This window comes from Pituophis catenifer, unplaced genomic scaffold, assembly GCF_029215685.1.
Source record: "Pituophis catenifer annectens isolate HBS135680 unplaced genomic scaffold, rPitCat1.0.hap2 SCAF_1, whole genome shotgun sequence".
NCBI lineage: Eukaryota > Metazoa > Chordata > Lepidosauria > Squamata > Colubridae > Pituophis > Pituophis catenifer.
The window spans coordinates 135,642,332-135,668,629 of NW_027256881.1; the positions used below are offsets into that span (position 1 = coordinate 135,642,332).

The 26,298-nt window shown below is 36.4% G+C and overlaps 1 protein-coding gene across 2 annotated transcripts in view; it reads right to left on the bottom strand.

The window, feature by feature from the left end:
- Nucleotides 1-3,985: 3,985 nt before the first annotated feature.
- ROCK2 (Rho associated coiled-coil containing protein kinase 2) overlaps nt 3,986-26,298 on the bottom strand; it is a 107,011-nt gene continuing 84,698 nt past the window's right edge. The window contains exons 18-34 of one of the 2 annotated variants that reach the window (XM_070932985.1): nt 24,765-24,925; nt 23,114-23,298; nt 20,955-21,024; nt 19,908-20,011; nt 19,605-19,791; nt 18,754-18,847; nt 18,577-18,671; nt 18,279-18,458; nt 17,689-17,854; nt 17,209-17,385; nt 14,702-14,772; nt 13,772-13,860; nt 13,136-13,214; nt 12,409-12,670; nt 11,506-11,734; nt 7,687-7,821; nt 3,986-6,650 (exon numbers count right to left, since the gene is read on the bottom strand). In XM_070932985.1, the coding sequence (XP_070789086.1) occupies nt 6,647-6,650; nt 7,687-7,821; nt 11,506-11,734; nt 12,409-12,670; nt 13,136-13,214; nt 13,772-13,860; nt 14,702-14,772; nt 17,209-17,385; nt 17,689-17,854; nt 18,279-18,458; nt 18,577-18,671; nt 18,754-18,847; nt 19,605-19,791; nt 19,908-20,011; nt 20,955-21,024; nt 23,114-23,298; nt 24,765-24,925 (2,288 nt within the window). In that variant the 3' untranslated portion in view covers nt 3,986-6,646. Of the gene's footprint in view, nt 6,651-7,686; nt 7,822-10,473; nt 10,552-11,505; nt 11,735-12,408; nt 12,671-13,135; nt 13,215-13,771; nt 13,861-14,701; nt 14,773-17,208; nt 17,386-17,688; nt 17,855-18,278; nt 18,459-18,576; nt 18,672-18,753; nt 18,848-19,604; nt 19,792-19,907; nt 20,012-20,954; nt 21,025-23,113; nt 23,299-24,764; nt 24,926-26,298 lie in introns of both variants that reach the window. The other variant, XM_070932986.1, reaches the window with a different exon arrangement.

Consider the following 26,298-nt stretch of genomic DNA (forward strand, 5'->3'; position numbering starts at 1 on the left):
TGTTAAGTGCAGTACCTTAATTACATTTTCAAAATTTCTTTAACTCTTGAATAATTGTGCATCTCATATGGGAATTAAAAAAAAATATATGACCTGCTCTATCATGTGGGAAATTATCATCAGGGAAATTAAGTATTTATGAGTTCAGCTTGTCCCGGTAAAGGATTTTTGTCAAATTATAGATACAACACATTTTATTATGGAGGTGGGAAAGCTATTTTGTTTAGCCTGGTTTGTCAGGATTTTTGTAAGGATTAAAAGAAAAAACATCTACATGCATTCCATCTGAGATGACATAAAGATTAAACATTTTAAATTACAATACCATGTAAGTTAATGTCTGTTGTGAGTGTTTGTGTGTGTACCTTCGAGTCAATGTGGACTCCTAGCGGCTATTTGGATTAGTCCCTGCAGTTTATTGGACAAAGTTTTGTGAAAGATGTTTGCATCCTTCCTAGGACTGAGAGGGAGTGACTGGCCCAAGGTCAATCAGTTGGCTTTGTGCCTAAAGTGGGACTAGAATTCAGAATCGTCTCCTCCTCACCTGGTGCCTTAACGGACTAGACCAAAGTGGCTGTGCACTTATGTATACATATGCAGTGCATTCAGAAAGTATCCAGACCCCCTTCACTTCTGTCAATTTTGTTCTGCTGCAGCCTGATTTTACAAATGACAAAGTGAAAATAATGTTAGAAATATCTGTACATTTATTAAAAAGAAAAAAAACTGAAATATCACATTGGCATAAGCATTCAGACCCTTCACTTAGAACTTTGTTGAAGCACTTCAACAAAGCAATTATAGCTCGAGTCTTTTGGGGTATGACGCGATAAGCTTTGCATACCTGGATGAGGGGATTTTCTGCCATTCTTCCTTTCAAATCCTCACAAGCTCAGGTTCGATGGTGACCATCAGTGGACAGCTAATTTTGGGTCCCTCCCGAGATGTTCAATAGGGTTCAAGTCAGGGCTCTGGCTGGGCCACTCTACAATTGGTCCCCAAGCTGTGGACCACGGCCCACTACCAGTCTGTGGCCTATTTGCAACCAGGCTGCGTGAGTGGCTGGCTGGTGTGCGTGCATGCGTGTGCATAATCCCAGTTGTGAGCATTGCAGGGGCTCGCGGCCCAGCTTCTGTGAGTGTCGGCACTTGTGGCCCCACTTGCACAAGCGTCACAGGTGCTTGCAGCCCCACTCGTGAGCATCGGCGCTTGGGACCTCACGTGAGTGTTGTGGGCACTCTCAGCCTCACAAGCAATGGGTGCACATGCACCTGCCCCTCCCACAAAACCATCCCTTCTTTCCCTCCCCTCCAACCGAGGCCACCAACCTGCAAAGGTTGAGGAACTCTGCTCTAGGATATTCACAGAGTTGTCCCTAAGCCACTCCTGTGTTGTCTTGGCTGTGTGCTTGAGGATCGTCATGTTGGAAAGTGAACCTTCAACCCAGTCAGTTTTCATTGAGCATATCCCTGTACTTTGCTGCATTCAGCTTTCCCTCAACTCTGACCAGTTTCCCAATCCCTGCTGCTGAAAGTCACTTATTTTGTTGTTGCCACTTTCTTAATACTGTCCTAGGGAGGTAATGAATCTGTAAGGGACAAAAGTCAGAGTCCAACAGGCAAGACTTCTCTAAATTATTATGATCTATAGTAACAAATCCCACAGCTGAGTAAAATCCTAAATCATTGGTCAGATTAAAGTAGGACATATTTCTTGTTTAGTTATCACAATTGGGGCCAGCAGCTTTGTCATTAAGTGAAGCTGTCACTAAGTGAGAAATCACATGACTGACTGCTTCCCTTTCTCCAACTACTCTATCAGTTGGAATGTTCAGCCCAGTACTGGGATAATTAGCAAGACAAGAATTGTTGGTATTTGAAGAGGAAGGGATTGCAGACAGTAGGGAATATTTTTTTAAAAATGTAGTAGGGCCAGAGGTGGGTTTCAGCAGGTTCTGACCAGTTCTGGAGAACCGGTAGCGGAAATTTTGAGTAGTTCGGAGAACCGGTAGTAAAAATTCTGACTGGCCCCATCCCCATCTATTCTCTGCCTCCCAAGTCTCAGCTGATTAGGAGGAAATGGGGATTTTGCAGTAACCTTCCCCTGGAGTGGGGAGGGAATGGACACTATCCTTCCCCTGCTACACCCAAGCCACACCCACCAAGCCATGCCACACCCACCAAGCCACACCCACAGAACTGGTAGTAAAAAGATTTGAAACCCACTGAGTAGGGCCCACAGCCTAGAAGGGGGCTGGAAGCGCATTATACAAACAGCCCAGTGTATTCTCCATTGGGTGTCTGCTCACTCTTGTACTCTCTGCTTTGGGTGGGGGGGGGGGGAGAGGAGAAAAAACATGAGCCAGCCACAAGAGATTGCCTGCAAAAATATATTTCCTCCCCCCTCATAGAAAGCAAGGGAAGGGATTACAAGAGAGTAAGCGGACTTCTAATATTTTCATCCGGAACTTCCAAAATCATACTATATATCTTAAGCAGATAACTTTCTCAATTCTTATACATCTAAATCATCCAATTCTCTTTCCAACTCTTTATCTTGGACCTCAGATTTACTCTCTAGAATTTCCACTCTTATTTTATATTGTCAGATAATTTTTCAATGTCTTTCTCCATTTCTTGTCTTAATTTTACAAATCTTTCATCCATTCATTTCTCAAAATCATCATTTTTCCTAGAGAATTGCTTCTGGTGGGTAATGGCAATCTGACTTACTCTATGGCTCTCCATAGTTTGGCAATATCTTTTATCTCTCTGGATCAAAGGAAGATTGTGGAATTAAATGTGTGACAGAATTTCCTTCCAATTAAACTGGAAAAAAAATTGCAACTAGATACTCTGGATTTTTATCTCTGCTCCCAACTGCAACAGAGCTGATATGGACATTTACAGCTTTGCTTTCTCCATCTCCTAACTGTTTAAGAAGCAATTAATTATAGATGCAGCAAAGATAAGATTTTTCTTTGAGGATGTTTGAAACGTCAATTCTTTTGGATAAAAAGGATTATCCAATTCTTTTGGATAAAAAGGAAATCATGCTCAGGCTTCTTTCTAAAAGCAAAGTTCGGGTCTGCATTTAAAAGCCTGAAAGTCACTAAATAAAATTACTTTTTAAATATAGATTTTCACATAACCATGTAAGAGTCAATTGAATCTATATACAATGCAGGTTTCAAGTACAAAGCAGTTATTCACATTATTATTTTTTTTTAAAAAAAAAATCAACTTGCTAATATTAGTATCTTACTCAAATAGTTTATTTAAAAAAAATATATTTCTTCCAATTCAGATCATCCCACAAATAACAATTTATAATATAAAATATGTATGCCATTAGTGAATTGAAACAAGGTTTATTGTTTACATTTTTTAAACAGTAAGTTTTGTATGCAAAATATGCATTTCCTAATATATTTTGTTGTACACTCACTGTTCAGAGCAAGCACACAAGACAATATTCTTTCACCGTGTCATGAAATTGTAAAAATTAACCAAAATAGAAGTATATTTAAATGTGCAAGCTAGGATATGCATTATTAGATCCTTTTATAGGTACATGATTTTCAGTGGAAACACCCATGTTATAGGTCCAAGTGAATTGATATTTCTTGTGCGTGATCTACTGAAGTGAACTCCTAACAAGTGAGGCTTGAATGAGCCAATCTAAGCGTGTGATGAGCTCAGACGTAACCGCATACAACTGCACAAACAAATGGGACATATGTAGGAGTCCTGCTTGGTGAATTCTACACCAATTCCAATTTTTATGAGGATAAATACCAAATAGTTCCTGGTCCTCTCATTTTAAATACTCAATTTCTGTTACTGAAACAAAAACAAAATCTAGTGAAATGTATCAGTCCCTTTCTTCAAATAATAGATTCTACATTCCATTGTTATCATACAACACCTGTGCATATATATGCATACATTTTTTTAAAAAAAATCCCAAAGTAGAGTTTCCAATATTTTTCTTTCTTTCTTTTTTTTTACTCTCATTGTGTTTAACATAGCATCCTGTAGTTCTATATAAAACATGCATTTGTGGGATAAATTATGGACATGGCATGAATGAGTTTACAAATTATATTCTGTACAACATAAAAAAAATAGATTAAGTGCCTCCGTGGCGCATTTTCCTTCCACAAGTTCTCAAACACAAAACTGAGATTATTTTCCTGTTGCTAAAGCTATGTGCTTAGAGAATAGGACTGAAAGGTTTAAAATACATCTACAGTATTTTTCAGTTATTGTAAAATTCCTTAAACATTGTGCGATGAAAATGTAAAAATAGTTATATTTTTCCAGAAATAAAACACACAGCTAAGATAGTATGAAAAAAAAAGTGAAAATCATAGCACTTAATAAGGAGAATACAAAGTCTGTGACTAATACTGAGAATTGAACAAAGAACTGATTTCAAAATACCTATGCATGAAAGTTATATATTAGTTCTAATACTACCAGTTCATTGTTTCTGGAAGCAATGTTTAGCTGATTCCCCCCTCCCCTCCCTCTCAAACCTATTAGGTACACATTCATATAGACTGACATTGATATAAACTATTACATGTAAACATAGTGCACTATTATTCTGCAACAAAGCAAAATTGCATTTAAGAGCTGGTAAACCTCTGCATTCTTTTATCTCTTAAATATCAGGAATGAGCATAAACTTTAAGGGGACAAAATTAATTTAAGGCATTCACAACTGATAAAACAAGACTTGGGACTGCTTGTTAGGTAATAAGTACATACCTGGGACTTTTCATTATATTTAACTGCTGAGTGCAGACATGCTGAATAAACAAGTATGAATGATATAAATGTCAACTTTATGGCTTTATACAAGTGCATAGTTGCAAACTGTACTAATGGAATATGAATAAATGTATAAAAATAAAATGGAAAAAAATTTTAAAAACACTTTTGCAGCATTACAATACAATGTGTTTATTTAAACACCAAAATACATACAACACACAGTATAATGGTCACTTTTTAAGATGCAGTCTTCATCGATCTGATATAACCCTGCCACTCATTGCTTTTTTTTTTTTTTGGCAAAGTTGCTGGTAGCGTTTCTCTCCAGAAGCTGAACAAGGATGGATTCTTCACGACTCCTCATCATTTTGATCCCTGTTGAGTCTTTGTGGAAAGAGCTTCAAGAGAATTCTCTCCTCCCCCCGCCCCCCCAAATGTTTAAATATATTTTTATTTCAAGAGGTCTGTGAGTGACACGTTCTTGCTCTGGAGACATTTTGTTGTTTTGGCTGCAGACTAGGAGTGTCGTTCACCCGAAGAAGCTGGTTTTTACACACAAAGATGGTGATGGAGACACATTGGAGAAAAGAGTAAGCCACAACTTCTAGGTTTTTCACAGAAGCCAGATTTATAGCTTTCTTGTATGAGAAAGGGATAGGTGAAGGCGTGGAGAGGAAAGGGGGGGGTGTGGAGAGACATGTGAAGAACAGACAGCAAACATCACAGTAGCTCAGGCACAATATAGCAACAAAAGAGAGCAGATAATAAAACCAAAGCTCTGATTTTTATTAAGCGTTATTTGGAAACAAAAGACCTGGCAGCTGCTCCTGTTTGGCCAGATGGAATATACTGACCTTGGCAGGCAAGGCCACTGTCCAAAGCACACTTGATGTCTTCCTCCTGGGCGTTCTTGAGATCTTCTTTTCTTACCATTCCAGGCCTTGAGGGCAGAAGCTTGCAGGGCACGATGATCAGAGAAGGTCAAGGCCCACGGCTTGTGCAGAGGGCACTGGCTGAGGGCATTCCAATTGATGGAAGTCTCTTCCTTGCTTTGATCTCCAGAAGGAAGGGGATACCAGGCACTGCTGGAGGCACGGGGAGGTGCGGTGGAGTGCAGTACCAGTGGTAAAAGGGATTTCTTCATATTTGGTGATACAGGAGAATCTTTGTAATGCAAGTAGTCATTGAGTTACGACTGCAGTTGGGAGGGGGGGTTGTGAGGTGTGATAAAGCAGGATGCCACATGATTGCTTGGTGACCATAATCACTAAGTCCTGGTTGTCCCTAGTAGTAGATAGCCCAAAATGCAGTCTTGCAGGTCATTAAGTGGGAAGCAGAGGGAGTCCCAGGTAAGGAGTGCAGGGGTGCTGGGGGGGGGGGGTGGAGCCTTGAGTAACCCAGAGTAGGCCACATATGAGTTGGGGATGGGGTGCTCTGTGTGGTGCAAGTTCAGAAGGCCAGGGAATGAGGGTGCAAGGTATATGCAATCACAGGGAAGGAGGCCATGGAAACAGGGCACAGGGAGCCTGTGTATGTGTGTGCACATGTACAAGCTCAGGGAGGCCTTAGAAAATGGGTGCAGGGTGCAACTTTCCTTGGGTTCCCTGTGATTGCATGCAGCCTGCGCCTCTTTTCACAGCCTTCCTCTAATCACATGCACTCCATACCTGCCCACTACCCACCTGACTCCTGCACCGGGCCTCCCCCCTGCGGCATATCCCCCACTTCCTTTCCTGGGCCTCCTTCTGTTTCACATGGCTCTTGGGCTGCCTGGTGTCAACGGCAGTCATAACTCAAGGTACGAAGTTTCAGTCTTATTTCAGAGGGATGAAGATCACCTTGAAAACTGCATTCCCAGAAGGCAGTTAGCTGGAAAAAAAGGAAAGAAAAGACCTCAGTCAGTTTAAATATAGTAAATTCAAATTCATAGTCTGTGGGTTCTAAGGAAATAGAGGTAGGCAACGAGGCAATGCTGGATCTCTCAGCCAATCTGGTTCACATTAGCAAAGCAAAAGATTTCTCTTTGTTTATGTATTTATCTTAAGGAGCAGTTAATTTCTTTCCTTCAGATACCCAGCATTTTGTCACTCTCATTTCAAATTGATTGTCACAACTCACTTTGTTGCTAGAGGGAACCGAATAACAAAGCTGTTGCAGGATCAGAGATGATGCAGAGAATGATGCAAAATGGGGCAAAATTTAGAACTCTCAAATCATAGAATCTCTTGGTCAAGAGGAAAGCAGCCCATGTATGACACAGAAAGTCCAAAAATCTCTAGGGTGGTAGTGAAAAAAGTTGTTTAATTTTGGGCGATAGCGTGATGGGTATTAGAATAGAATCTAGTTTACATTTCATTTATTTATTTAAAATATTTATATAGCTGACTATCTTTCTCCCAATCAAAAATGATTCGAAGGAAAGATTATATTCCTCTCGAAGTTGATTTGAAAATTAGGAAATCCAGCCTCTTTAAATAATTTGTTGGGGGATGGAGGCAAGAAGTTCTATCATTCCTATGCTGATTATCTAGTGTAATATATTTGCAAAGCAAGTTATACCACACTTTAGTATGACGAAGATACACCAAAGCACGGAAAATCAAGTTTTTACCTTGTCACCTATATATGAGCTTGCAGCAACATGTGACATAACAAAGAATAGATCTGAATGTTCAAAAGTGGATTTGCACAAAGGCAGCCATACATGAAAAATCTACTATAAGAAGCACATGTAAATATATAAGGGATTTTGACATTATAATTTCAAAGCAATAAAAATCATGCATGGATCAAATTATTATTATTATTAGATTTTAAGCCAGCACATATAGCTCTACTGGGAAAAATTGAAAACGCATGCTGTAATAAAACCAATGCATTCTCCTGCAGATATTCATCCATTTACCTCTTTAGAATAAACACATTGTTATCATCATCGCTATCATCAAGATCGTCCTCAGCATCATCAATATTAAAATCAACATCAAAATCAATATCATCAAATGACCAATCCCAGTCTCTACATGCCACACCAATCAATCTGGAAAATGAGGTTTTATTGTGAGCCAAGTTAAGGACAATTCTGAATATCAAAACTACTGAAACATTTTTCTTGTGCATGTTATTACCATTTCTGATACTGGTTAAAATGTAAGAATCATATGCACAAGTCTTATGTACATTCTTAAAATTAACTCCTGGATGTCAAAGTGTATCTCATAATGTATGGAATGCATGGTATTTCCCAGCACAAATGACGCAGGGTTTTCATTTATTGTCAGTGCTTACAAACTGGAATGATGAAGAATTGGCACTTACAAATCTTACAGAGTCACCTCATCTTACTTCTGAAAGTACTTTGCTAGTGCTTCAGAATTTTTCCAAGGAGGCAGAAATGAGGGAAAAAATCAGCAATTTCCTTGGAATATAACTTCCTGGCCATAAAACTTTAGACAGATACTACCACTTAAAGAAAAAAGTTTGACAGAAAAATATGATTTAACATCATGTGCTTTTATCTCTGTTGTAGAATGTATACAAATTGTAAAGCGTATGCAAGTAAGTTTAAGTAATTCATACTGACCTTACTCTACAAATGTAGACTTGTGGCAATTTTATGTGTCAAAATACAAAAAAACCCACACCACCACCAAGATGTAAAAACAAATGGATGGCTTTGTGTGATTAAAGCAACTATGTGAATGTCGCATTAGGCTTGCATATCTGCTTATCTCAGATGCAATGCTAAATGGTTTAGTTCTAAGTAAATGAATCTAAAGTTCGGTTACTCCTGTGTGTCCTTCAAATTTTACTCTGATCATACAGAATTCCTCACAGTGGTTCTTCCTGCAGCATAGCTCATTTGGGTATAAGTGATCTCTGTCCCTAGTATCCATTGTGGCATCATGTGGTGGCATCTCAATTCATATGGGGCATTTGGGAGAAGAAGAACAAAACAACTGTCCATTCTGCCTGCTCTAAAGCTGAATAAGTTCGAAGAATCTTTCATGAGATTTTGATTGAAAGTTCAATAAAGGGGAATTGAGGTGCACCTTGGTAAATCAGAAAAAACGTACTGTGTTTCCCTGAAAATAAGACCCTGTCTTATATTTTTTTGAACCCTGAAATAAACGCTTGGCCTTATTGCCATGCATTCAAAAGCCCGATTGGGCTAATTATCAGGGAATATCTTATTTTGGGGGAAACAAGGTATTGAAGGATCAAGCGCATTCACTTCAGTTCTCCCTCCCTCCTGCTCATGGCAACTTGAAAGCTTTGCAAGTTGACAATCTCATTGTGTAAATCTATCAATGAAGTCTCCAACAGATATGTCATCCTCTTCAAAATTAAAGCCTACCCTTTCTATTTTTTGTAAAGATATCTGTGGCTTTTGTTTTTGCTTTTTCAGATGCTGATTAGTTAACCAACACTATTCGATTATGAATCAGAATATTTTAAAATGTTGCTAAATCAATAGAGCTGTGCTGTCAAAACATATCAACTGCCTTTGTAAGTTCCACTACTGAACTATAAACTAAAATGCATTTGGCAGTCAAAATGAAAGAACATCTCTATTTATACCTGTATAAAATCAACCTTTTATCCACCTTTTTTTTAATAAGTTACATTGCTGTTTATCATATTAATCTATGAAGGAACAAGCTAAACCTAAAGCATATTTCCTTAATAAAAAACATATATTCCCCAAAACTTTGATATTTAGGTTGCAGTTGATATCATTTGTATTATGCACACCATGTATCAATTGTGTAACATTACACACACAATATTCTATAGTTATGCATACACACACTTGCACACACATTGGGGTGCTACTGCAAATGGAAAAACCCACCAGTTACCCTGAGACTAAGATAGGAGGTAAGCTAGATCTATCCTGTAAGGATAGTGGGATAAACTGTGGACAGTGTGCCCTCTGAGGCAAAATGTTAGGTGCAACCTAACATAAGTTGCTGTCAACTAACTGTTTCAGTCACTGAATGTAGAATGACATGGTCCAGGAGAAGGTTCAGCATAACCCAGGAGGAAATAGGACTTTCCAGATTCCTCTGGAACTTTCTGTTCCTGGATTGATTTTACAGATCTCTACTTCCTGCCTCAAACTTTAATTATGACTACTTGGAGAATACTGATCTTAGCATTACTAGTAAAAATAAAGGTTCCGTATTCAAGAAGAGAACTGTAACACTTAAAGCCACTTCATAATTTCAAACGGATTTAAAAGTATAGTTTTCTCTGGATTAAATTAGAACACTTACTCCATTATTTTTACAGTCTTTTCCAAACATCAAAAGGAATTATCTATGCTTCTTCAATAATTTATATGCAACAATTAGAAGAAAAAAAAAAACAGGGCAAAGCATGAAATGCACACAAAATGCTTTTCACGCCATTAAACAGACTCAAAACTGGTTGGTTGTTAAATGACAATATTTTGGTTTTAGATTACAGCTCCCTAATGAAGCATGGGCCATTGTAGGTAATAGCAGTTGGGTAATGCAAATGTAATACATTTTAAACTGCTTAGTATTTTAAATAAACTATTAAGCTAATTATTATACAAATACTGTTTATTTCAAAATATTGTCATTTACGCTTTGTAGCCAAATTCTCACAGTTAGTTCTCACTTAACATGCATCTGTACTTCAATCATAATTCCCTATTACTTACTCTTGATATATTAATAAAAGAATATAGTATAGAAAAAACACAATTCAGTGAAGAATAATTCGCAGGGCAGGCTCAGTACTAAAAAATAAAATAAAACTGTGGTGAAGTAGTGGAACCCAAAACATATCATGTGCTGCTACACTTTTAACAAGTGAACAAGTGGGCTAATATTTCCTATTGGGTTCAGATCTACAGGTACTTATTTATGCCTTTCTAAGATGGATGAAATTCCATTGATGATTTATTCTACACTGTTACCCTGAATTGAAAAACTGAGGAGGAAGGGGTGGCCCATCCAATAGGAATAAGCAAGCCAAAGAAAACTGTAAATCAATTTGGCAGTAGGGCACCTGCGGCATGATTTTAGAGAAGATGAAGCTGTTTCCACCTGTTGCAGGCAGGTGCTATATTTGCACTCCCAGGCCTTATAGATATTGAACATGGACTGTGCAGCCCTATTTATCTGTATACCGCAGGCTCCAAATAAGCAATCTAGTTTTTGCTAATAAAATCAATGCTTGTCTCAAACCTTCCTAGCGTTATTGTTAACCTAGCAATTCATTGCTATGGATACATTTTAACGTACTGTATGTCTTCTTAACCTCGTCACAAAACTCCCACTTCTGTCACAAAGGTAAAAGAAGGTGTCATGTAGAAAATCCTAGGTCCTATTTTAGTACAAATGCTAGGTGAAATGTTAATACAGTATATATTGCTAGTTCATGTATGATATACCATATGCTAAATAAATAAAATAAAAATGCAGACCTGGAATTTCTAAGATTTAAATTTCACTTTCTAAATCAAATAATCTTACTATAAAGGAGATCTGTATAAACCAAAAACTTTTCGTTCCCTCAGACACTGGATAAGAGAAGCAAAGGATCCATGGTTCCTAAGATCTAAATCCACAGGTCTATAGGATCAGCCACAAGAGAGTGGCTTATCAAAGAAATACTTGGCATGACTCCCTCAAATGCCCAGGACAGTGTTCTAAAAAGTTATCACAATTTTGTACATGTAATTTTTTACCTTGGGGGAAAGCTTTCTTTTTTATTTGGTGGAAGCTGTTTGCTTGGCCGCCTGAGAGACTGGCTCGTCTGGACCTTCATGGAAGTTCTGGGTGAAGATCGTGCAAAAGGATCTGGTGCTGGAGGCTTTTTGGGAATTTTTTTTCCTAGGCGGTTCACCCATTTTTGCTGTTCCTCTGTAGAATTAGCTAACACTAATAGATTCTTTGCAGTTGAAATATCATAATTCACTGAAATATATTAAAAACAAGTACTTTAGAACCGAATCGTATTAGTACAATATACTGTATTTGAAGAGAAACCATATCTTATTTTGAAAAATAAATGTATTTAATTTTTTTTAAAAAAACAACACATTAAATTACACATTAAACAGCATTTTTGTCCAATCAAAACTAGTCAAGTTGAAAGGGCAGTAGTTTAACCCGATGTGCAACTTTCCAGCTGAAATTGAGGTAGAATTTTAGCAAGATTTTTCATAGCATTAGCCTTTGAACAATTCAGCCAAGTATAGTCAAGATAAGCCATCTAAATTTTATTGGATTCTCTGATGCCACGAGAGAGTGCATTTTGTCTTATTTTTTGCCTGAATGATACAGCCTAATTAAAGGACATCCTTGGCTTTTGTGCATCTCTGTGGTAGATTGCTACAGAATTTGAAAATCTGCATATTCTTCTGGGTCATTTTAATCTTAAAAAATTCTAATCTAGCTATGGACTCTGAAATTTTCTAAGGATCAATTTGCAATCAACTTGGATTTTATTTATTTTAAACTTACCTTTAAAGGAGAATATGTGTAGCTCAAGGTTGATCATCACTGATGGAGTTACCTAATTTGGGTAATGAAACATCTGCAAGAAAACAACCCAGCTCAGAGAACGCTAAGGAACGCTCAAAGCTTACCTTTGCAAGGTGCTATTATTTCTTCTTTTTTATCCATGTGATCTTTATGGCATTTGATATGGCAACGGCGACATTCAAGAGCAGGAGGAGGTTTGAACATGTTCCACAAAGGCTTCATGCAAGCTTCACAGTTGGTTGGAAAATGATAAAGGGTAGGTATAAACTCATGTCCCTTGTGGCAAATATAATTTGATTTTTCCCCTGATGATTCTGCAGGAAACTCTTGTTCTTTTTTACTTTCTCCTTCATTATCGTACAGGATCTGGAATTGGGAAAAAAGTCAGTAATACAGATAGAGAAAACATCTATCTAATGACAAAAGATTAATTATGGAAGAGTTTCAAATGCTTCTTAAATATTCCTCCTCCCCACAGTAATTCTTAGCAAGATTTTTCTTCTATTCTTAACACGGGAAAACAGTGGTTTTCACCACCTAATTTGACAGCATGCATATGATTATAATTATTATAAAGTGGTTATAAAATAACTTATTTCTGCTGAAGAAAAAATATGATTCTCAGTAAAAGATATGATGCTTCACAAAAAATCTGGAAAAATTCAGGCAGAAACGGTTTCCCCCACTTTTTTCTTTGCAAGATTTTTTGAGGAAAAAAAATCCTATAGAACAATTGCCCCTCAGTGTGTTTATTTCAAGTTTGTCTAATAAACATGGCATCTCATCTTTGTCTACCATTATATTTGGTTAAAAGTTTTTAAATAGGGATACCTGGAAAATCCTGGGAATATCTTTAGAATCTGCTCTGTACACATCCGTTTGTGTGACAGGTCGAACATGGAACAGTTTGCTATAGTAGCAGAAATGCAGATATGAAACAAAAATGTAAGTTAATTAACCGTGAATCGCTTAAACATGAAGCCTTAATGCAGCAACATTTCTAGAAGTTTTCCCATTTACTTCATAGAGCTCATCTTGGACTTTAAATAAGATTTCAATTGTGCTCTTAATCCAAACTTTGATTTTTAAAGCTTTCTCAAGGTTCCATCCACTTACAATATGTCTGTCTGTAGAATGGATTCTCCCCCATGCATCCATTTTGGATTAATGATCTAAATTTGATTAATGGAATGCCCATTAAAATTTATTAAATTTATGACCATTTAAAATCATAACACCCTAAAAACACTGTATTTTAATGACACAAATTTCAGATTTGCTAAAGTTGCTCTGCTTTACACAATAGGTTGGTAGAGTATAGTAGAATATTTACAAATTCATCAAAGGGATCTAATTTATTTTAACTAGCTCACCATACTGAAAGATGGACTTTGTTGACAGGGTTCCAGAATCACAAAAATATTGACCATATTCAAAACGTAAAAAAAAAAAAATCACAACACTTACTCTATGTCCAGTACCATGTATGGATTGGATTGTTCCTTTTCTTGTTCATTATGATAGAATAGTATCTTCTTGCTGCTGACTATAATATACTGTTAAATAATACAAATATAAGTATAAATTGCAAATTGGTTTTATTTATATAATCAAATTTTGTATGGCAACTTTTTGACAAAATGAAAATATGTAAAATGTTATTTTAATAAGGAAATGTAAGGACCAGATATCTTCCAGTCTGGCTATATAAGTCAGTCAAAATATAAGAGAATAGCCTCTCTTCCTACAAAACATATTTCATCTTAAACTTCAAACAAAATATCCTAGTTTTTAGTTATTTATTAAATATATTTCTATGCCACTGCAACTATCAGCAGCTTCCATAGAAAAAATATAGCATGAAACAAAACCAGTACAAAAAATTTAAAATATAACAATGTACAATGTATAAATGAAATTTTAAAAAAATGAGAGGATAAGTAACTTGATACTTGCATAAGTTTTGGGCAACAATCGACATATTACCTTACCACTCATCTCTAAGTTAGGACAACCTAAAACTAAACATCTGGATGGAGGGCTTTGTGTACCTTTTTCCGCTGCACAGCTTTTGAAAATTTTCTAAGCTCCTACACCTAGCACTTCCCACTGAAAATTTACCCAAGTAAAAGAAAGTCAACAAACAAAACTAAAAGACAACTCTCTCTGATTGTGTATGCTTATCTCATAGCACAACAGCTACAAGATAATAGCTTCTTCATTAATAGCTTCTTATGCTATTAGTGAATCAGTCTTTTGACTGTAATACATAGCCAGGCTCATAATTTCTTAAAAGCAGCACAATTGCAGAAACAATGGTTTGATTCTTTTGTTTTTGAATAGTACCTAGTGGTGCATATCATGTCAAAATAACATCCTAAAAATTGTATTATTTACCTTTTTTACCCAACCAAATTTCTTTGTGTTGTTTCTAGCAGGCAATGATAGCCATCCTTCAAGTCGTGACTCTGAAAAGGATTGAATTAATTTTTTAAAACAGTATTATACAGATATCCCATTGTTTTAATGTTATGTCTCATTAAGAAAAATGGCATTTATTACACGTTGTATTAACCTATAAACTTACAAGCAATAAAACAGCTGAAATTTACAAGCAAAACAAGCGACGTTCTCTTACAGTTATGCCACATCATGTAACTATGTCACATTCTTATTAGTAAATATATTATGGCCCAGAGCAGAAATATAAAAAGCATTATTATTGCTGCCTTCCACTCATTTTTACAAAAAATTAAACACAGAACATATTTTGTATTGGAAGATACCCTGCAAGGGTTCTCAGTGCAACATCTGGCTGGTCTTCAGCTTGGGAAGTTGAATAGAGCCACCTGATTATTAGTTCAATACAGAAAATTAAAATACTTTCCTGTTTGGAAGAGTGCAATTAGGTTTCAGGATTGTGAGGAACATCATATTTAACGTAGAGAGTGTAGTGTGCTTTCTTCCAAAAACAATTACACCAATTTTTGTTTAACATTATTATTTAGGATGAAGCACATTAAAATCAAATAAGCATGTCTGACTTCTTTAAGGAATTATTGCTTTTATAGATCTTTCTCAAAGTGCAGCACTGGAAATATAATTGGAATTTAAAATGTATTGAATGTTAATTGGAGAGATATTAATATTTAAACTGGATAAGAAGAATTTTTATTTTATTAATAAAAAACTGATTTTAAGTTGGACGTGTTTTGCACAATTATGTACTAATGACTACATGTGATTGCTAAGATGCATAAATTAATCTTGCAAATGAGTATAGAGGACTAATATATTTAAGACATGACCAAAACTTTGGTAATAACATAACACTTGATCAACTGGAGAATATGTGGAGTAAAGGACTGAAATTTGCATGGAATTATAACTTGAATGAGGACTTTTGTAAGATGATGTACCATAAAAGATGTATATGGAAGTGTCAAATATATGTTGGAAATACAATCAATATGAAGGTACTTTTTATCATCTTTGGTGAATATGTAAAAAAAGCTAAGGAATATCCAGATATATGTACTTTTTATATATATCTAGATCAGATATTTATTTTAATTCAGAGAATTCTTAAATGTACAATTGAAACCAGAGGGTTTTTCTTTTAAGCTTGATGGACAAACAGATTAAAAAAAAAGACCTCACTATATGCAAAGATGGATGGACTCAAATATGTCCAGAATGGTAGAATGGATGGTGAAATTATCGGAATTGGTGGAGATTGTGAAGCTGACTGGTTTGATTAAAGAAAACACTTTACCTAACTCCCTTTCTACTTGGGAGCCACTCTTGGATTTTTTTTGTTTGAAATTGAAAGAAATGAAATTTTAACCTTGGATTTTGATGATTAGACTTGTTTAAGATGATAAAAGTACTGTCTGTTATGGTTTATTCTAGTTCAAAGAATCATTGATTTTTACATTTTTATCTGTATTGATGAAAGGCAGAAATTACTTTTTTTGATAGCTTTTTTGTTCGTTTCTTTGTACTCTCCAATTTTGCTTTTTTCCTACCCCCTTTCTCTTTCTAATTATTTTTTTCTCTATTTTTTTGCATTTTATACTTTTTTGACATTTAATAAATTTTTGGGGGGGAAAGGTTGAGGAACTGGAGCACAAAGACTTAAATGAAGAAGATTTGGATAAATATGTATTTAGATGCAATTTATTTATTTTTCATATTTTTGAACTGCCCATCTGCCTCAGAAAGTGTATAAAAAGAGTGTATATACACTCTGGACAGTGTATAAAAAGTCACAAAAATCTTGGAGAATATCCTCTTACCATGTCCTTCTGTTTCTTAAAGATACAGAGCCATTTCTAAGGAGAGACATGATTCTAGTTCGGGAGGGATTTTTTTGTTGTTCAAAATCTGAACATCCTTGCCATAGTACATAATCTGAAAAAATTTCCACCACCACAATTTACTCATTTGGCATTTAAATGACTGTATTGAAAGAGTTTTCATAATAAAGTCTCAACTTGGACTTTGGGTTTTTGGAGAGAGTGAAATATTACAGAAAGTGTGACAGTTTGAAAAACACAAAGCTACAATTAGATGGACTAATTTAATCTGCACTTCTAATTGAAATTTCCCCTCAGATCCTACCATTTCAGTGAAACAATTAAAGCTTGCAGTAAGGGCCTCATTTATACAAAATACTGTAGGTTAAAATGTATTAGAAATATGGATCTGCAGATAAAGGGAAGACATGCATATCTCATGCACCTACATGAATGCAACATCCACAGAATCTAAGATTAAAGATTAAGATTAGTTGCTGCTGCTTTCTCATGCGGGACATTCCTCCTTGGTATCTACTGTCCTCAGTGTTAGTAATGGAAAATAGGCAACAGCGTTTCATCACTACACATTTTCTGGAAGGTCACCTGGATCGTCAGGTTCTGAAGGGGGTTGTGCAGAAGACACTGGTTCTTCCTCAGAGTCAGAATCAGAATTGAGAAACACACAAGAGCTGGAAGGTTTAGTAGCAATACTGACAGAGGTGGAAGAGCGTTGGTAGGTAAAAGACATAGATTCTGAAGTGTGGGACTGAGTGATACGAACTAAGCACCCAACAGAAAGAGGAGGGGGGGAAATGCAGAAAGGATTAATGAAGAATAGTTTTTTTTTAAAAAAAAACCTCACAACTGCTGATTTTGAAATAGAATAATGCAACAGATCTGGATTTGCCTAAGAACTATAACCTACTTTTGACTTATTCAAAGGTAGCCTGATGAGAAAGGGTTAAAAATTTTAACGACAGAAAGATGGAGAGATGACATTTCCAATTGTAACTTCTCAAAATAGAGAGTTATTAATTGTAATATGTCTCCTTTTCTTCCAAAAAAGAGAAGGACAAATCTTACCAGGGAAACTATCATCCGTTTCTACTTCACCAGGGCCACATATGTTGCTGTTGTCTAGGCCAATATGTATTGTTTGGAGCTGACACCGAAGCTGTTCTATGTCGCTATCTTTGCTGTCCAGAGCCATTTGTAGTTCGATTCGTATCTGGCTCTCTTCTGCTATTTGCTGTAAAAAGAGATTGACGAAGCACAATCAGAATTAATCTTTAATGCATGATAAAGTCTTGCTTACAAAGATGGTTCTGACAGCAATCTCTTAACTCAAACCACTAAAAGCGAACTACCATGGGATTTGAAGAAAATAAAAACAATTAAATAGCTCCTATTTCAGTACAGCTGAGTGATATAGTGAAATTGGGAGACTAGAAAAAAAGTGAGACAAAGCTCCTCAGATGTTTTAAACTGTCATCAATGCCTGCCTCATAACCATCAGTATCACTCGCCACTGGAAGGATATTAGATTGTGAGACGTTCTCTAATGATTTTCAAGAATACATGAAAAATTAAGCTAAAGAATAACTATGTCAAATAAATGTGTAAATAGCTGAAACTTTCATGTAGATATTTTTACTATCATATAAGATACTTACAGCTTGCATTTCATTGATTTCTTTCTGATATTTAATCATCATCTGAGTTAATTTTTCCCGTTCGGTTTTCAACTCCATATGCAGTTTCCTGTTCTCCTTTTCTTTTCTTCGGACATCTGTGTCAGCTCCTCGTTGGATGGGATTTTTTCGATTCATAACTTCTGCTAACTTATTCACAGCCTGATTATAAGAAAATAATAAATGGGCTTTTTTTTTATGTGATTAGAATTGAATACATTCCCGTCTCTCCATTATTATCGCAGTGATAACTATGGTCATTTTCTCATTTATACATTACCTGTGTTTTCATTGTTCTCTCATAAGCCAGCTGTTTCTCAAACTGAGTCCTTAGCAATCCAAGATCATTTTCTTCTTCATTCAGATGGGCAAGCCCTGTCAATAAATAACAAAATAGGTAGCACTTGTGAAGCTAACATGAAATCAAATGCTTTTATTTTTAAATTTAAATACTCACTTTCTTGAATTTCCTTCAGTTTGTTATTCAGCTCTTCCTTTTCATTTGCAAGGTTTGCCACATCACTAGTCAAAGTTCTATTTGCTTCTTCCAACTAAGATACAGAAATTATAAGAAGCGTCAGTCACAGAATAGAAACAAGCCAACCAAGCACTTAAGTAGGAGTTGAGATTCCAAGTGAGGATGGGGGAGAATGGGGGAGGAGGCAGAAGCTCCCAGCAAAGGAGCTCATGGCAGCGGTGTGGGAAGCAGACAAAAATAGAAGCTTAAAAAAAGGATTGTAAGGGAAACATATCTAACAGTAGTAGAGTTTAAAAGTAAAACTAAGTAACAGGGCTGAAAAAATTTAGCACAGCTTGAATTTAGAAAGGGAAATCACTTGCATCAGAAACCATCAGCACATCTATGCTAGAAAAAAATGTTTAAACTAGAATCCCTCTAAACTACTTAAAAATATACTGTGCTCTCAAAACATTATTATACACTCTGATGATCATGTAACACAAGTCCTGAAATCTACAAAAGGTCCTATTGCAAACTCTTGTACAAAGAAATTAAATTTATGGTATGGAACATTTCTGATGCCATAGTACGTCTAGCCAAATTCAGAGCCAAAGCATCAGTGACTGCAGTGTAACATTATACTTGGTGTATTTATGGGGCAGTTTGTAAATAAGTTTGGTCCCTGGAGGTTTTAAGTACTGCTATTTGTTGCAATTTCTCATGCAGTTTTTTTTAAAAAAAAAAAAAACCAGGAATGCTTCATGTTCAAGGGACAAATTTGTACAGATTGACAAGCCTACGATTCGAGTCTTGTCGAATCACTTTGCTGTTTCGAGTGAATCACTTACTGATCCTATCGTGGCATCTTTTTCAGCAAGCTCCTGTTTGTGCCTTGCCATCATTTCTTTGATCTCCAGTTCTTTCATGATCTTCTCTTTTTCCAGGTCAGAATACTGTTCCTCAGCAATAGAGCGAGCCAACTGTTCGGAGTCTGCCTTTGTTAATGTGATCTCCAGTTGTGCTGCCAAGGAATCCCTGTAATAAATTAGTATGAATTAAAATTAGTATCATAATAAATTAGTGTTATGGCCGAAGATGCTTTATAGGAGTTTTCTTACTGGCTACTATTATTCAAGCTATCATCGTCTCACCTCTCTTCTTGCAACTCTTGTATCTTTTGCTGTATTTCTTTACAAAGTTTGGCCTTTTCTTCACATTCTTCTTTAAGTTCCCGAACTTGTGTTTTATACAGCGTCTGAAATGTTTTACAAGAGAACAGCAATATAGATATTAAAGCTTTGGTGCAACCAGATCAATGGAAAAAAGTTGTGTTAGAAAAACTGCCCGTTTTAATTTAAGATAAGGAATCTTCATAACATTTTTGCCAGGATTAAAATATATGTAAAACAAGGATTTGTCAATATTACCCACAATGACCAGATAAATATCAGTTGTCAATATTATAAATAGTCAAAGCTATCAAATATTCTACTTGAGTAAATTAATCCATATATTAATAGTTATTATTGTAAAGGTTTCCCTTATGCAGTCATTTCCAACTCTAGGGGGCGGTGTTCATCTCCGTTTCTTAGCCAATGTTATCCATAGATACTTTCTGTGGTCATGTAGCCAGCATGACTATACATATATTGAAAATAAAATATATTAGGAATATGACAGCCAGTATGATGTAATGATTAATGACCCAGACTAAAAGTGGGAAAAGCCCTTCAACTGAAGAGACCTTCATCCTTCAGTGTATTGATTTGGGCTGAGATGGTAATAATAGGATTGTTACATTTTTCATGTCAGCAAGTCATACCACTGAGCTAACTTTGATTTTCAAAAGATATTCAGGGTTGGACCTAACTAATATCTGGAGAGATTTTTATCAGGCTGATAAAATGTTTTATTATTGCCAAAGAACCAAACTGAATAGGAAGTGAAACTTGCGGATATGAACTAAATCTAGTAACTTGAGGGGCACCACAGTATGTCCATGCTGATAATGGTGCTTTATGCACTTATGAAAAACAGTATGTGATATGATACTAGGCCAAATTTTTAGAAAAATATAATGCACAGTGACTAATAAATCAACAAATCCCAGAATATTTACAACTGTGTGATAAACACAAAAGATACATAAGGCTTAACACTTATAAACATAATATTGAGTATGTTAATATTTTACATACCGAAAAATATTGTTCTGCTTCAAGTTGGTCTTGAATTTCCTTCATCTGCCCATCTGCATCTTGACGCTCTCTGACAGAGAATAAGATAAATGCAATTTTAAAGTAATACTACTTCCATGACAAATGTTGCTGGAATGGACTATTATCTTCCTCCTTCTTGATTGCCAAGGCCGAGTAAAAAAAGTTAATCTTTTCAAAGTTTTGTCAGTTCACACTTCATTAAATGAGGAATTCGAATTCGAAGGAAGACAATGAAACTATTGGATGCTTGCAGAGGGGAAGAGGATATTAGTCATGTTCTTTCAGATTCCTTGCTACATGATATCGGTCAAGAACTATGGTTGCAGGACTGTCTGACCCAAATGCACAAATTCCTTCTTTAAGACATAAAGTAAATACAAAACCTGCTTTAATCTTTTGGATAGTTTTGCACATTCTGGATTTTCTGATTTATTTGGACTAACTGAAGGTACAGTTTCCTTTAGCAGAAAGGGCAGGCAGGGCCTATTATGTTGTTGCTTCACCATTACCCTCAAGAAAAGAAAACCAGAAGCTAGCTCTGGAAAGAAGATTTTCCCTTTCACTCAGGACTGACTAAAGATAGTCCTTGCTTTACAACCAGAATGGAGTCTGGAATTATGACCGTAAATCATTCTGGTTGTTAAACAGGTCACCACATGACTACACCCAATTTTATGACTTCTATAGCAGCAGTCGTTAAGCAAATGCCATGGTTGCTAAGCGAATATTGTGATTGTTAAGGAAACCCATTTTAGCCAATGGATGTTTTTCTGGCAAAAAAACATCATAAACTGCAGTCATGGGAACTGCAAACAGTCTGGCGTAGGTTACTTGCCAAGCACCAAAAATACAACCATGTGACTGGGGGGGGCGGGGGGGGCGGCGGCAGGGAGGAGAACGGTTGAAACCAAGTTATAAGTAGCACTGGGGAGAACTGTCATAACTTCAAAGTTTGAACAGGTTGCTAAGTGGCCAATCATAAGTTGAGGATTATTTATATTTGGCCCCAGACTGTTCCTTATTCTTGTCTTGAACCTCTCTTGCTGTTTTGGCTGAATAGTAGATCTTGAGTCTCCACTTCACCTCCTACCTAATCCTTATTGGGCTGAAAGAAAAAGAGGGAAACATAACAAATCCTATCTGTCTACCAAGCACAGTAACTCTTTAGTTTTTCCTGGACAGGATCAAGCAAAGTGATTTTCTGTTTGTTGCAGCATGAAGAAAAGTTCTCTTTATGATATGAGGTAAAAAAAAAAAAAAAAAGACAGAGTTTTCCTATTTCGTTATACTTGGATGGATGTTCCCCAAGCACGAACAGACAGGGAGACACACCTTCCACCTGTTCCTACATGGGGAAACAAATGACCTCAATGGATGGACTTTGTCCTGAAATGTCCTTTGTTGTCCTAAAGCTCCACCTCTGACTTTATCTGGCCTACAGGGCTGATGAGGGAACAAACCCAGATTCTTTTTATTCCCTAAGCAGATGCACAGCCACAGAATTGCCTATGTTGATGAGGTTTTAAAGTCATTTTTTCCATAGCAATTTATGATACAGTTACATGCTAACTAGGACTCAGAAGGAGCAAAAGCAAAATATCAAAAAAAAAATATGCATTATTGCGATTTTATTGTTATTTTTTTACTTATGGCTATGAACTAAAGTAACTCCCCCGTATATCTGTAGAATATCCCTATGTCCCTGTGAAACACCCTACCCTCAGAGGTGAGAACTGCTCTCTCCCTTTCAATCTTCCCGAAGGGTGTTAAAACTTGGCTTTGGGCCCCTGAGGGGGTACTCACTGGAGGTGGCTGATGGGGTAAGAAGACCTCATCCCCATGCTCGCCATCTCTAGGGCCTACTTTTTGAATAATTTTAAATTTGCATATATTTAGTATTTTAATTGCTTTTATATTTATGTTTTTATGATCTGTAAGCCGCTCATTTGCCTGATAGGGGAGATGGATGGCATGTAAATTTAAGAAACAATAATAATAATAATAATAATAATAGTATCAACACTGCTGAAGAATTGATTGAAACCCTATGTGTATACCAGAATTTAGCATTCCACAGCTCAGTCTTGAGTCACAATCAACTGTAATGGAACAGAATATTTATTGCTGAAGGGACTTACTTGCGTAGCTCATTATTTTGCTTTTCTAGGCTTAGTTTAATTTCAATAAGATGGTTATTCTCTTGTTTTATCTGCTTCTCTGACACCTTCAGTGCATTGAACTGCTGGCTTTGCATTTTGAAATCATTCTGGATGAGGCAGCGCTTTTGCGTTTCTTGTTCAATTTTCAATGTCAGATTTTCCACCTGCAAAACAGATTGATACTTTGTAGATAGACTTTTACGACCACACGCATGGAAAATAACATATTTCATGCTTGCGTAATTACATGATGTCAATTTTTTAAATAACTGGACAATCCTTCTTGAATACCAGCTGCTAAAGAGTAGTTTTAGTCAAGGATTTTCTCCTAGTTTATTGATTTTTGTTCCAGCTGCAGAGTAGGATAAATTGTCGCTAAACAGAAACTGTAAACAAAAGCTTTACAGCCGTAATGGAAGATTTTATTACAAAATTAATATTCCATTTCTAATTGAAAGCCAGTCCCATTCTCTAGTCAAACCTCAAGAGTCCTATAGGTGTGTCCTTTCAGTCTTACAGCCCAATTTTATAGAATTGTCAATGCCCAGTGGGACTTATACCCAAGACTAAGTTTAAGTCATTTTTATCATGCATGATTTGAAAGCTAGTATAATCAGTATTAAACACTCTACCTTGAATTGGAGAATTTTGAAACAAGTAAATGAAAATGTATATTCGAAACAACACATTAATATTCAATAAAGTATTTTAGCACTATAGGGAATGAAGGTGGCAATTTGTAATGTGAAGCCAAATATTTTGATTAACATTCCCTGAAGTGCAAATAGCTTTTGTTTTTCACTTAAAAATTTCACATTTCAAATTACTTATAGAACGGGGGAATAAGACCCAAAATATTCCATGTAGGAATACAATATACCTTTAGCTTACATCCTAAAATAAATATGCCTGATTTTTAACCTTTCCCATTGCTGCACCCCCTGACCCCATGCTCAAGTTCTGTGATCATCAAAAGGGGCACCATGGAGCATGATGTGCTGCTAGCATTTGACAAAGAAACAAAGTACAGGTAGTCCTCGAGTTACAACCATTCATTTAGTGACCATTCAAAGTTACAACAGCACAGACTTATGACCATTTTTTGCACTTACAACTGTTGTGTCACATTATCAAAATTGAGACACTTGGCAACTGACTCATATTTATGATGGTTGCAACATTCCAGGGTCATGTGATCCCCTTTTGCAATCTTCTGACAAGCAAATGGGGAAGCCAGATTCACTTAACAACCATGTCAATAACTTAACAACTACAGTGATTCATTTAACAACTGTGGTAAAAAAAGATTGTAAAATGGAGTAAAACTCACTTAACAACTGTCTCACTTAGCAACAGAAATTTTGGGCTCAATTGTGGTTATATGTCGAGGACTAACTGTACATACTCAAAATTACCTATAGAACACTTTGGATTCATTGATTCCCTCAATCTAGTCCACACTTGGTTTTGATAAAAAGTTAAGTAAATATCAATTATAAAAGTGGAACAAAAACGTAGATCTTTATAGGGAATTATTTATCATAACTGTAACAAAAGATGGGGAAAGCTGTAAGTAGATGTAGTGTAGCAAACATTAAAACTGATTTTTTAAAAAACAGTTTATACTTACATCTTCACTTAGTTTATCTTTCTGCTTAAGCAACTCGTTTATTTTCTGCTGGGATTGCTTCAGATCGCAGTCCAAGATAGAACACCGCTTTTCAACCTCCAGTAAACAATTTTCTACTTTTTGCTTTGTAATTCTTTCTTCTGAAAGTTTCTTTTCCATTTCTGTGAAAGGAAAAAACCCAGCTATTTTGCTATTTGGAAATTCATATTTGCATATAGTACACTATTGTTATAGATAGATAGGTAGAACTCTTTATTGGCCAAGTGTGATTGGACACACAAGGAATTTGTCTTTGGTGCATATGCTCTCAGTGTACATAAAAGGAAAAAAAAATACATTCATCAAGATTCCATTACAAGATGGTGCCGCCGAAGGCTGCCTCAGTGAAATGCTCTCTAGTAAACTATTGTGTTGATCATGTCAAGCTATAAAATGTGCTTAGAATAGGAATCCCAGAGCTTTTCACTATCCTCATGCCAATCCTATATAGAGGTCAGGAAGCCACAGTACAGAGAGAACACAGGAAAACAGACTGGCCCCAGGATGGAAAATGAATGAGACAAAATTGTATACTCTACTTTATTTATTCAACCTATGCGCTGAATATATATGAAAGGAAGCTGGTTTGGAAATAGCCAAGAGCGGTTTTAAAACCAGAGAAAGAAGCATCAATAACTTGTTCCATGGCTGAAATGCAAAGGATTTGCAAGTTCTATTAATAAAAGTCAAAGAGCATAGTGCAAAAATGACTAGAATTAAATATTAAAAAGACCAAACTAATCACAGCAGGTAAAAGAACCAGCATTAGAATTGACAGTGAAGAAAAATACTGAAGTGCTGGATAGCTTGTCTTTTTGGACTGATGATAACCGTAAAGGATCCATCAGTCAAGAAATATGTCACAGATTAGTGCTTGGCAAAGCAGCCATGAAGGCCCTGGAAGGCCCTGGAAAAGATACTCAAATGCTCTGATTTGTTTACCCGTGATGGCGAACCTATGGCAAGCATAGAAGTGGCACGCAGAGCCATCTCTTCGGGCATGCCAGCCGTCGCCCATTGCTCTTCTGGGTTCTGGCCTGGTCTTTGCGCGTGCGGGAGCACCGTAAACTGGAAGAGCAGCTCCCCGGTGCACCGGGAAGCTGAGCTTCTGCTTTCCAGCATGCCTATGCATGCCAGCCAGCTGGTCTTTGTGAGCGCATGCGTGCCAGAAACCAGAAGACCTTTCAGTTTCTGCTCTTCCGGTTTCTGGTGCTGTTTTCCGAATGCTCTTCCGGTTTCTGGTGCTCCTGCACATGCGTGCTGGGGAGCTGCTCTTCGGGTTTCTGGTGCTCCCCCTCCCGCGCGTGCTCCCGTTCGTCAACACTGGTCTATACCTATAAAAATTATAATAGTGGAAACAATGGTATTCTTTGTGACGCTCCATGAAAGTGAAAGTTGGGCTTTGAAGATGTAGGATGGGAAAAATATATATATTTTTGAACTCTGGTGTTGAAAAAGACTCCACAGAACACCTTAGACAGACAAGAAAATAAAC